This window comes from Triturus cristatus, chromosome 7 (assembly GCF_964204655.1).
Source record: "Triturus cristatus chromosome 7, aTriCri1.1, whole genome shotgun sequence".
NCBI classification, from domain to species: Eukaryota; Metazoa; Chordata; class Amphibia; order Caudata; family Salamandridae; genus Triturus; species Triturus cristatus.
Genome location: NC_140590.1, coordinates 999068981 through 999082395, shown reverse-complemented (window position 1 = coordinate 999082395; position 13415 = coordinate 999068981). Strand labels below are relative to the sequence as shown.

Below are 13415 nucleotides of genomic sequence, written 5' to 3'. Positions count from 1 at the left end.
GTAAGATTTAAACTAAAAAGCTCAATTTTCAAATCCTATTTCACATTCATGATTGGGAGAATTTTTCGACCGCAAAGTGCACTTAATATCTGGTATAAAAAAAGAACTTTGTTTGCATTTACATTGAGTTTGCATGGCTATAACTTCCCTTGAAAAACACGTACATCTACTCCAATAATCTGTAGGAGTATATACGTTTCCAGGGTCGAAAAGGGCATGCAACACCAATATTGTGCAAGGAAAGGTTTCTCCTCTTAGATTTTTTTTTTGCACATTAATAACAAAATTATTACCTGTTTTAATTATCACACCTTCTGTACGTACGGTTTCAGATTCCTTGCTCTGTGGGACAGTCTGGAGAAGTCAGAAACGGTCATTATCTACTCTTAATTTTTGCAGATTTCCTAAACGTTTGAAATCCATGCAAATCTTAACGGAAACAATCGACTTCTCACTTTGTTTGAAACATTGTGAATCTTTACCACAAGTAAATGCCTTTTCTTTACCATGCACGTGTCTTCATCTTGTAGGACGACCATTTGTAATCTGTACACTATGCCGCGGATCTCTGAGCCTGTGTGGCTGACCATGATGTCTGGGACCCCGGAGAAGAATCAGCTATGCCACCGCTTCATGAGGGACTTTATTTTCCTAATGGAGCATACTTCCAAAAACCAGTAAGCTATTTTTCCGTTCGTATTTTGTATAGTAACATCAGCTGTAATTATCCTTATAAATACATTGTTCTTCCCGTTGTTTTTTTTTTAAACTCAAAAGCCTTTTTGGTAGTAGCACTGGGACTGAAAAAAACAGGGTGTGTGATTCAAGATTGGATCACTTGTTAATAGGTCAACACATCAGTTGAACCACCAGCGTGTGCAGATTAACGTATGTTAAGTGGTGATACCAATGAGCTTCATTCAAATGGCTTCACAGAATGAACTGGCATGTCTTATCAAGTGTAACTACTGATACTGCACCACCATCAAGATTAAAGAAGGAATAAACTTATAGTTGCTTTAAGGCTTAATGCGACTATAGGATTTGATTAAGCAAAGGCACTTATAGCTAAGCTTTGCAGATTGTACCCAATGCTTTTATTGTCCACATTTATCTCATATTAACTAACTGAGAACACTGCAGTGGCTTACTGCAAATATACTGTTTTCTGAATATGCCTGTTAGCCACCCACCCAGTACTAGTCAAAGGGATTATTATATTTTTGTTTGATTGCGAATGCTAAGCTGATGTGGCAGGAGAGAAGTTGGACGGATTGGGGACAGCCAAATGGAGTTCCAAAGGACGCACATTGTAGAACACATACATCATATTCATTCTTTAACAAATCCCACAATATCACTTATATTTTTGGATTTCCTCTGCTTGTGACCATATGTGACAAATTTTGATATGATGCTCCCATCCATGGCATAGTATCTTAACTCGGGGATTGCTAACTGCGTTCATCAAATCTAGCGCATGCTATATATGCGTGAAGTGAGTTGTGTAGAGGACAATGGAGAGTAATAAAGAGGTGATGTCTTCTACACCAGTGTAGTTTTCCTCTCACAGCCTGTACCTCAGCTTTAAACCTGCTCTGGGGGTCTGAGAGGAGAGGTCACTCTTAATGGTTATAAATTCCTTGGCCTTTTTTCATCCTGCTAAAACACAAAATATTTTAGCTCCAGATGTGGTGGTTTTGAGGGAACCGAATAGAAAGCATTGTGCACATCATACTAAATACAGATATCTTTGGTTGGCTTGATACGGTGGTCTATGAACCTTTCCTAGATAAAGGCAGAGTTCCCCTGTTAGTGACTGTAGTGTGGGAGCCCTACCCACTGTATGAGACTCAGGGCATTTAGGGCTAACCGAGATGTGTGGTGAGTGGGTGAAGGCAAAACAAGCTTGACCTATTGAGAAGAGCGTTTACTCATTTTCAAATGCAATTTTTGAAGAGAGAGCCGAAGTGAATCTTTTTTACAGCTCAGATCTGCCAAATAGGAATTGTTTTGGTTTAACCTGAAGTATAAACACACACAACACTTTCTTCCAATTTCTTTTGTCCCTGGTATAAATAGATTTGGCAGACATGAACAGGTCAACTCTGCATACAGTGGTACTTTAATGTTGATATATGTTCTACATTGTGAGCTTTATGGTTTACTGCCCAACTTGTCATAGTCTGGATTCTTTTTTCTTTGGGTGCCTTTTTGCCTGACACATGGTCGCTCCTCTTTTGGTTCGAGGTTGCCCTCTACGAGCCATTCTACTTATACTCCCTGCTAGCCACTTGATGGCTTTCAAGTGGTGGTTAGTATGGTGTATTTTGCAGAAGCTGTTGACAATAAATGCAGCAATATGTTCGAGGCATATGAGCTGTAGATTATATGCCTTAGCATAGCTCGCCATCTGGTGTTGGGCCCGGATGTTTGCACTTTGTTTTTCTCCTGAGAAGTCTTTGTCACGAGGTAGGTGAGTCCTCCCTTTGGTGATAGTGCACATGGGCATCAACTCCATCCCCAGATTGTTTTTTCTGTCATTGGGTTCGGATGTGTATTGCTGCGCTCCGGTTCGGTATCGTTCTCGAACCCCTTTGACGCGCAACCCTCTACCCTCGACGGTATTGTCTTCGATTGCGCTTTCCCATTCGTCGTGCATTGTCCAAACTGTGAAACCTTTGATCGGGAACCTCGAGGCAGGCCGTCGGGCCTACCCGTGCCGAATACGCAGCAGTCGATGGTACGGACTCTGTTCAAGCTATGTCCCGGGTGTCGTGCTAAATGTCAGCGCAGCGACCTGCACGAGGTCAGTGACCTGTGCCTATCCCCGGAAAACGAAGAATCATCCCGCGAAGCGTGTCGATCATTCCGATCAAAGAAGTCCATCCGTAATCGTCGAGCTCCACGCCATGAGATGCAACGCGGCAGTGGCTCTGAACCGGACATCTTTGGCGACAAACCACCCACAGTCCTGCAGCAGAAGCCGAAGAAGAACTGGTCTCCGTGTCCGAAGCCGACTCCGACATGGAAGAAGACTTGAGCGTCACTCCGCCTCAACGTACCGTGAGTACAGACCCCATTTGCCCACCCAGGCCAAGGGAAAGGCTCCGGTATCACCCTCTCCCTCTGGCTTCAGTCGGCACCGTGAAAGTTTCAGATGCCCCGCCCTCCGTCCCGGCTATGAAACACAAGCCTTCCAGCTCGGGCTCGAGCCGATCCCAGTCCGGTGCCGAACCAACACCTTCGGCACTGAAACATAAGGACAGACATGGGACTCCTCTCACGTCGTCGGTACCGAGGACATCTTTGACACCGAAAGCCTTGGAGCCGAAACCCTCCAAGCCAAAAGAGCAAGAACCAAAGTCGTCCAAGACGAAATCCTCAGAGCCGAAACGCTCCACACCTTAAAAGCTCGGAGCCGTCAACCTCCGCGCCGAAAAGTTCAGAGCCGAAACAAACCACTCCGAAGGCTACACAGCCTAAACCGGCTAAAACTAAAGAACTAGATCCCAAACACGCGGCACCCAAAGACTCTGAACAAAAATCTTCGCTGCCGAAATCTACTCCAAAAGGAACATAGACTCCTTCCCAAGAACTTCCATCTGAAGAACCATCTTTGGACCCAAAACAGTAAAAACTCAGTATTGATCCCAACACTGGACACCTTATGGCTACTCTTCCCCAAAAAACTGAAGTTAGACTTCTCACAAGAGGCCCCTATACCTTTTTAAGCAAAAAAAGAGACATGGGTACCAACCCTTCTCCCCCTTATATACCTCCATCTCCTCCTCCAATTCCAAACATCATACCTTCAAATTCACCTCCTCCAATGTCACCTGACTCACAGGATGACGATTTCGAAGATGGGGATGGGATTGGGGATGATGATCATCATATCCTGCAAGACCCAGACATACCACACGACACTGACCCATGGGATGATTGCGATAAGGATCCAGATATACCAAATGTCCCTGATATATATCCCTCTAGGCCTTCCCCACATGATGACCATATTGGCTCTGCACAACTCATCAACAGGGCTGCAAAAATATCACGGGGTGGAACTACATAATGACCCTCTAGAAGAGGATTTCCTTGTAGCAACATTCACAAAGGTTTACTAACACCATACCCATGCTAAAAGGCATTTTAAAACATACCAAGCTCAAGACTAACTCACTTGTACATTAGTCTTATATACATCCTTTGTTACCTGCCTGTCATCGCTTATCTGACGCTTCCCATCACTTCTTACTTTGGAACATATTGTTCCTGACATCGCCAGTAAGTCCCACTGCCTAGTCCTTTCCAACTTCTGCCAGAACTACCTCCACTTAGGTTCGTGGCCTACTCCCATGTAGACGCCACTGACTCACGCTGAACATCTTCCACATTGCTCAACATTCATTACTTATGGATTGATCTGGTAACCAGATATATTCTTCTTATTGATTTGTTTTTATATACATGTTCTGCTTCGCATTTTGGTTTCTCCTCAGAAACATCCACCAAGAATATCTATACTCTTATTTTGTACACCTTTTACATTTTTTAATCCCCTTGCTCATATTCTACTTTTATCCATGCTGCTGCCTTGCTATCAGCTTATGCAGGTGCAGACCCTGTCACGAACTGTTTGGTTTCTACTAGTTACTCTGCTTCGTATATTTCTTTATCCTTATATACATCTACCAGGATATATATACTCTCTTCTTGTACGCCTCTCACCTTTATGTAATCTCCTGACCACTATCTATTATTACCATCCACGCTGCTGCCCTGCCATTTACACATGCAGGTGCAGACAACGTGATGTTTTGTTTAGCCTTCACCGTTAGTATACATAACCTGTGCTGACACTGCCACCACAGTATCAACAGACCACACAGAGGATACGGATTCATCCGGTTATCCCTTTAGCCACTAGGGCATCCTCCTATCAGTGCGCATCTACCTACGTGCTCGGATGCACACCTCTCGTTTTTCCCCGCGGTTTTTTCTTTGTATTTAAATCGCCTCTCCGCCACTCGCCAGATCACACTATCTACCAGAGCTGACGGCTGCTCTTCACTCGTCCGTACAGGTACGTCCGATTTATGCACTGCCTACCTAGAGCCATGTCATGCTCTTCTATGTTCAGCCTTCAACCGCCGACAGTTCTTATCGGCTCTCATATTTGCTTACTTTCTATTTTTTCTTGCTATACTGTTGCTCTCTTACGGCTACGTTCTGCTTTCATTTCTGGCATGCTCACTGGCTTGAACCTTTTCGTAAGCAGAGGCAGTCTGTTCAGCTCTGCTCGTTGCTTTCTGCTCACGTCCATGCCCTTCTTACTTCTCTATCATCTTAACTCTTCGTGCACTTAATTGGTGCACCGAGCTTATCTTTATACTTATACGCCACGTACTCCTATGGCCCCGACCTCACTCGCACACATTTGATGCACCACGCCGTTTTGGAACTTATATGCTACACACTAGTAGGCCCCGACCGCACACGTAGCAAAGCCGCGTTAGTAATCCCCATGCAGTGCTACTACTCTTGCACTTTGCCACCCATGTATGCGACTGCCCTCTGCTTAATCGCGCTAACTGTTACAATATACACCCGGCGACCTCCCCTTCAAATGCAAGCCACTCACTACACCTTATGCCGTGTTATGCACAATGCCTCATATAACAGGCAAGTCACGACTTACCGTTTCATCAGCGTCGGTTACGGACATCGTTCCGACATTTCAATTCTGTCTCGTCTTGCATACTTTAGACCCATTACGGTCAGATTGCGTGCGCGCCTACCAGCCGCCCTTCATTACTAGCGCCCATTTTATGTATTTTATGTTATGCACAATGCCTCATATAACCGGCAGGTCACGATTTACCGTTTCATCAGCGTCGATCACGGACTTCGCTCCGACATTTTAACTCTGCCTTGAATTGTATACTTTAAACCTATTGCGGTCACTTTGCTAGCGCGCCTACCGGCCGCCCTACATTACCAGCGCCTAATTTATATATTTTATGTTGGATTCACACCTGCTACTTCAACCTTCACGCATCAGGAACAGTACGCGCCTAAAACTCAACCGCGCGTCATTATTATCCATCACTCTTTCCTATATCCTCACATTTCCAACCCCGCACCTATTACGGCCAGCTTCTACCTTGTATCACATACTTTTAGGCAACTTTTCGGCCTTCTCACCTTCTTTTTGCCCACTAAACGCACCCAGTTTCTGTTCACAGTTCAACTACAATGGTCCGTGTCAATTACATCAGTAGACACAGCCCTCCTTTACTCCCATCAGGCCACACGCAATAGTGCCCTCTGCTTACTTGTGCCCTCCCTTGCTTTCATACCCAGATCCTACACCGGCGCGCTCCCTAACTATACTACCTTGCCAGCCACTGCACAACAAATGAAACAACGCTAAGATGATGTTTTTCTCCACCAGATCTTGTAGCACAATAGCCCTTATCAAGGAGGCCCTCGCAGCTGCTCTGCTTTATGATTACCACAACTCAGATGCCAAGTACACTTTTGGTATGTACCACATCTATTATCAGCATACACCACAGGTAGACCGGTGCCTCCTTTCTCACCCCTGATCAGCCCACTATAACTAGTCACTAACCGCCATACGTGCCACTCTGTATCGAGCCAGTGGGTGGGTAACTGCAGGTCGGAACATGTTTTTTGAGTCCATCTAGACCCAATTCTCAAGGTACTATCATTAGGGTCAACTACGCCCCTCTGCTTTACAACAAACTGCAATTGTAATATAAACTGTATGTATTCATGAAGCTTCCCTCTTTCTTTCTTTTTTCTTTTTATGTTTTTTCAAAATATGTCTGTATAACAAATGATACAATGTTCCATAAATTTATTATGCCTATAAACCCGAGCACAAATGTAGCTTAACCATTTTACCAGTAGGCTCCCAAGTGACTTAATAACTATACATACTTTGTATCCACAATATTTACTTTGTGTCCTTTTTTCCCTCCCCTTTACCTCACTTCCCCCCCCCCCCCCCTTTTTTCTTTCTCTCTGACCACTCTCCAAACTCGGACACATCGAATCCCACCCTCACCATTCCCCTTTTCCATGTTCATCTCTGTCACCCAAGTCCTGTGTCATGTATTCTATACATGCTTGTTTTTATACACATTCTTATGTACTCTATATTGTAATTTACAGCCCTGAAGAAGTTCATTTCTATGAACGAAACGCGTTGGCTGACAATTTTCTACATTTGGATTTTCACAATAAAAGACAGTCTAAAGACATATTCCAAAAGACTGATACTTACTGAAACTTCTTTCTTCACATATAAAAGGTGGTGCACCACTCCCTTCTTGGGCTCAGTATCTCTCTGCATTGCAGTTAGCACCAAACAATGGCAGGTGCTGGAGTAGCTTGTGCACACCAAACTTAATTGACCATTGTTCATCACACTAAGGGAACACAACAGGGGAAGTGAGGTCAGTGTGTCCGCCGTTGTCCGCCTCAGCAATCTGTTCATACCAACGAGGTATTCAAGGATCCAGTTAGAGTCCGAATACTAACCCCTCGGATAGATAAAAAAATCCAAGGCCACTCCTTCAGACCCTGTCTGTATACATAAAAGGCCAGTTACCAGTAGACTCTCGTGTTGTGTCTAATGCTCGCAAGAGAGCTGACTCTCAAACAACTGGGGACGCTACTCCTCATGAAGAGTCAAAACTTATCGATGCCGCAGGCAAAAGGGTAGCTTCCCAGGCCGCCAACTCTTGGCGTATTGCCAATGCTCAAGCTCTATTGGCATGTTACGACAGGGCACATTATGATGAAATTGAAAAACCTCTACAACATTCACCAGAAGAACATAAGGCCAAAGCTAACGACCTCATTCAGGAAGGGAAGCTTATCACAAATACTTCCATAAAAAGCGCCCTAGATCCTGCAGACACAGCTTAGCGTGCCGTTGACACTAGCATACTCCTGAGGAGACACGCGTGGCTTCGAATCTCTGGATCAAGCAGGAGGTACAATCCTCCATACTTAATCAGCCTTTCGATAAAGCACATCTTTTCGGGCCAACAGTGGATACTTCATTAGAAAAAATGAAGAAAGATACTGACACTGCAAAATCCACGGGAGCCCTACAATTACCATCTAGCAGGGGCTCCTTTCGTCGCTCCTTCTACAGGAGTGGCTCAAAAACAATTTTGTCAGAAAATCCCTTCTCCTCTTACAAGGGGAACAACCAATCCAGCCCCTCCAGAGGCTATTTTCGAGGAGGTTACAGAGGAAACCATAACCAGTGCAGGGGAAGAGGCAAGTCCACCGCTCTTCCCCTGCCAACAAACCGTGACGTCCCCCCATTTCCCCCGACCATTCCACTCCCGTCGGGGGACGTCTCACAGTTCCTACCTGTCTGGAATTCAATCACCTTAGACAGTGGGTAATACAAATTATCCAAAATGGTTATTTCCTGGAACTTACCAGCACTCCACCAACAATCCTTCCAAAACAGCAGGCAATGTCACCAGAACATCTCATCCTGTTAAAACAAGAGGTCCTCTCTCTGTTACAAAAACATGCAATAGAACCAGTTTCCTTACACCCCCAAGGGACAGGAGTGTACTCCCTATACTTTTTAATTCCCAAACAGGACGGCTCTCTCAGGCCCATACTGGACCTCAGACAGCTAAATCTCTACATTCAATCGGACCACTTCCACATGGTCACCCCACAACAGGGGCTCCCATTGCTTCAGCAAGGCAACTTTCTTTCCACTCTAGATTTAAAGGACGCCTATTTTCATATTCCCATTCACACGGCTCACGGAAAATATCTCAGGTTCATGGTGGACAGACAACACAACCAGTTCAAAGTCCTCCCATTCGGCGTCACTACAGCACCAAGAGTATCCACCAAGTGCCTAGCAGTAGTAGCAGCTCATTTAAGAAGACACCTTTTCATGTCTTCCTTTACTTAGACGACTGGCTAATAAAAGCCAAGTCACAACACAGCTGCCCACACCACACTCACAAAACAGTTCAACTACTTCATGACTTGAGATTCACTGTGAACATCGCCAAGTCTCATCTGCATCTCTCCAACACACAAGAGTATCTAGGAGCTACATTAGACACCCGCAAAGCTCTAGCGTTCCTCAACCCAGTCAGAATACGCTCCATGCAAACACTAATATCACAATTTCAACCGCAACCCTCACTACCAGTTCGAGTGTTTATGTAGTTAATCAGAATGATGGCGTCTTGAATTCCAATTGTTCCTTACGCAAGAGTCCAAATGTGCCCCCTACAGGAATGCTTAGCACGTCAGTGGAACCAGGCTCAAGGTCAGTTAACCGATCTGATGTTGGTGGATGGCTGCACTCATCGCTCTCTGCAGTGGTGGAACACACAAAACCTTTCCAAAGGGCGGCCATTGCTCGACCCGGTTCCACAGATAGTACTCACAGCAGACACATCCCTCACTGGTTAGGGAACTCATCTTCAACAATATACCATTCAAGGCATATGGACACTACAACAAAAGCAACTCCACATAAACCATCTGGAGCTGCAAGCAATCTTTCTGGCATTGAAAGCTTTTCAACTACACATAGTAGGCAAGGCTGTCCTAGTCTGTACAGACAATATGACAGCAATGTACTACATCCAAAAAGAAGGGGGGGGACACACACTCTAGAGCTTTCGCACCTAGCTCAAAGCATATGGAGATGGGCCATACCTCAAAAGATATATCTCCTTGCCGAACATCTCCCAGGAGTAAACCATCAGATTGCAGATCTGTTCAGTCGTCAAAGACAGCAGATCCACGAATGGGAACTACATCCCCCCATTCTTCCAGATCTGGGGCTACCCAGAAATAGATCTGTTCGCCACACACCCCAACGCAAAATTCCCAAACTTCGCATCCAGGTGTCCACAACCACTGTCCAAAGTCAATGCGCTATGGATGAATTCGTCAGGAAAATTTGCTTACGCTTTTCCACCTCTCCGTTCGGAAGCTCAAGCAGCATTCCCTCACAATTATTATAGTTGCTCCCCCATGGGCTTGACAACAATGGTACACAACCCTGTTAGAACTATCAGTAGTTCCACATCAAAAGTTACACCTCGCTCCCAAGCTTCTCACGCAGAACCATGGAGAGATAAGACACCCAGATCCCAGTCAACTCAACCTTGCGATCTGGCACCTGACATTATAGAGTTTGGCTACCTTAATCTCCCGCCAGACTGCATAGACGTCATTAAAGAGGCTAGACACCTTACCACAAGAGCATGCTATGCAGCAAAATGGAAACGATTTGTAATATATTGTACTAATAATAAAATCAATCCATTAGATGCTTCTACTCAAAACATAATTTTCTATCTGTTAAATTTACAAAGTGCTAACTTAGCATATACATCTATACAATTGCATCTTGCCGCAATAGCGGCTTACCTACAAAACAGACAACACTTGTCTTTGTTTCTGGTACATGCTATCAAAGCTTTTATGGAAGGACTCAAAAGAATCATTCCTCATTGACTTCCACCTTCTCCCGTGTGGAATCTTAACATAGTCCTTACAAGGCTCATGGGCCTGCCATTTGAGCCTTTGCACAAATGCGAACTACAGTTTCTAACTTGGAAGGTAACCTTTCTTATAGCCATCACATCTCTTAGAAGAGTTGGTGAGCTCCAGGCTCTTACCATACAAGAACCATTTTTACAAATTCACCACAATAAAGTGGTTCTTAGGACTAACCCAAAATCTTTACCCAAAGTAGTTTCGGTCTTTCACCTCAACCAGTCTGAGTTACCTGTGTTTTTTCCTCAACCAGACTCCGTAGCAGAACGTGCTCTTCACACGTTAGATGTAAAAAGAGCAATACTTTATTATATTTAGAGAACCAAATATTTTAGGAAAACTAAACTACTCTTTGTGTCTTTTTCCCTACCACATAAAGGCAATCCCATTTCAAAAGCAGGTATTGCACGATGGATAGTTAAGTGCATCCAAATATGCTACCTCTCGGCTAAACGCACCTTAACAATTCCCCCTAGAGTGCACTCTACACGCAAATTAGGGCTTCTGTGGCATTTTTAGGGAAAATACCCTTAGATGACATCTTCAAGGCTGCAACATGGTCTACACCACGCACATTCACAAAGCACTACTGTGTAGATGTGTTAGCAAAACAACAAGCTAGTGTGGGCCAGGCAGTTTTAAGAACACTATTTCAAACCACTGCAACAGATGCAGGTTAGCCACTGCTGGGAAGATAACTGCTATATAGTCTATGCTAACGCATATGATCTACAGCTCATATGCCTCGAACAGAAAATGCTACTTACCCAGTATGCATCTGTTATTGGCATATAAAGCTGTAGATTCATATGAACCCACTGCCTCCCCGGGTACCTTTATCTGTTGCAGTATTATCTTAATTAGATACATTATACATGGGCATCTCTTTCTATTATTACTATTGCATCATCAAACCTCCGAAGAAAAACAAAGTGCAAACATCCGGGCCCAACACCAAATGGTGATCTGTGCTAACGCATATAAATCTACAGCTTTATATGCCAAGAACAGATGCATACTGGGTAAGTAGCATTTTCCTTTTCTTGGTGTTCCCGAGGAACCGTTCCAGAGGTTCTTACCTGAAGACCCTTAACCATGAAGGTGGCATCCTTACCTATGCTGATTTCTGAACAGCATCAGCATAATAATCCCAGCTATGTACTTACCCTCCTTTTGCTACTCGTGATGCTTTAACCCTATTAGAAAGCAATATTGGAGACATTTATATTTTGGAGAACCCTTGCTGACAAACGTCACTTTCAGATTTTCCCTGTTCCATAACCGGAGTTATACATTGTACATTCAGGCACCCAAAAATCTTCTGGGGGCCCATAGACCTCAGCAAGAAGCTCATAACTGCGTCATGACAAGAAAAACGCACACACCGTAGGCTTCCATCATTCTCGACCTTGTAGCACTCATCATGCGGTGGCATGGAAAGAATGACAGGCACTAAGTTCATGTCTCTGGGCAAAACGCTGATATTAGTAAGGATGATAAATAGGCAATCTGCATTTGACTAAGAAACCTTCTCACTAATGTAGTTAATGATCCTCCTCAAAACCCTGTCATCCTTTCTATACGGAAGTAATGAGAAAAGTGTCAATGTATCTTTTGTTAATAATATTGCTAAATGAGAAACCCATTTTCAATATAGCACTTCACACCACAGTTCAGTTGTCTGAGCGCTGTAAATAACACTTGTTACTATTAGCAAATGTAATGATTTTGGTTAAAAATTCTTAGAATGGTGATCTTGCAATGTGGGTTGTATGTGTGAAATACTGTCTTTTCTCTGTCCTAAAAATAAATAAGAAAACTGTTTGAAATTGATCGTTATTTTGGGTCTCTGACTTCCCAAATGTGTTGCTTGTTTTCTGAAAGGCTAAAGTTCATCAGACTTTGACCAGTCCCGTGGTCTGAGCACGTAGCCAGTAGTGCAGCCGACCAGGTACAGAGGTGAAATTGGGTATTAAATGTAATTTTGTAGCATGAAGAGAATAAAGAATAGATTGAGGAGCAATGAGGATGTATTTCTCCCGAAGTGGGGCGCTGAAGTGCTTGCCTACTTGAGTGGCATCCTACACCATGTAGGATGTGGGGTTGGAAGGATGTTTTTGTTTTGATCCTATGTAGAAGGTGTTTCCTTGTCGTGCATGATGACCCTCTAGGTGCGGTTATCATGTTATGGGACGCAGTCATTAGTGTGTTGAATGATGAAGTGTAAGAGACAGACGTAGTTTTATGGTTTTCATCATGCTTTTAGCATTGAACAGCTCTGCAGGTCCCTTTATTGTATTTCAAATGATAGTCTGCTTAACTGCTAACAGCACTGGGTTGTCCAATCTGAGATTATGTGCATAGTTGTGTTCCTGAGTTTGAGGGAGAGAGAAACTTTGAGAGATCTGTAGAGGCATTTTTATTATCATCCTATATCTGAATGTCTATGTGAGATGAAACTAAGCTGTCCGGTTGTATAGATATTTGGGGCCTGCAGTGATGGACTATATCAAAGTCATCCAAAATATTCCAGTAATGTGTGGTGAATCTCTTCAGTTATTCCATGCCTGTTCATTTGGTGGTGATTGTTTGTTTTTGGCTGTACAGTAATGTGTGGTGGACAACTCTCATAGCAGATATGTATTACGTTAATTTAATAAGTATAAGTTACAATTTGTTGCTGCCGGTTGCATATTATGGTTTTAGTATTATCGTGGGCAATAACAGTTACATATGGAAGTAGATAACAGTGAACCATGGTTACCTGCATAACGAAAGCAATTTGTTGGTAATGTTGTTTGCATTTTGTGGGTTCT

At 43.8% G+C, this 13415-nt stretch overlaps 1 protein-coding gene across 5 annotated transcripts in view; it reads left to right on the top strand.

Moving 5' to 3' along the window:
* FNIP1 (folliculin interacting protein 1) overlaps positions 1 to 13415 on the top strand; it is a 343332-nt gene that overhangs the window by 246491 nt on the left and 83426 nt on the right. For all 5 annotated transcript variants that reach the window (XM_085618038.1, XM_085618035.1, XM_085618039.1 and 2 more), the window contains one exon: positions 531 to 677. In XM_085618038.1, coding sequence (XP_085474164.1) covers positions 531 to 677 — 147 coding nt within the window. The remainder of the gene's footprint in view (positions 1 to 530; positions 678 to 13415) is intronic.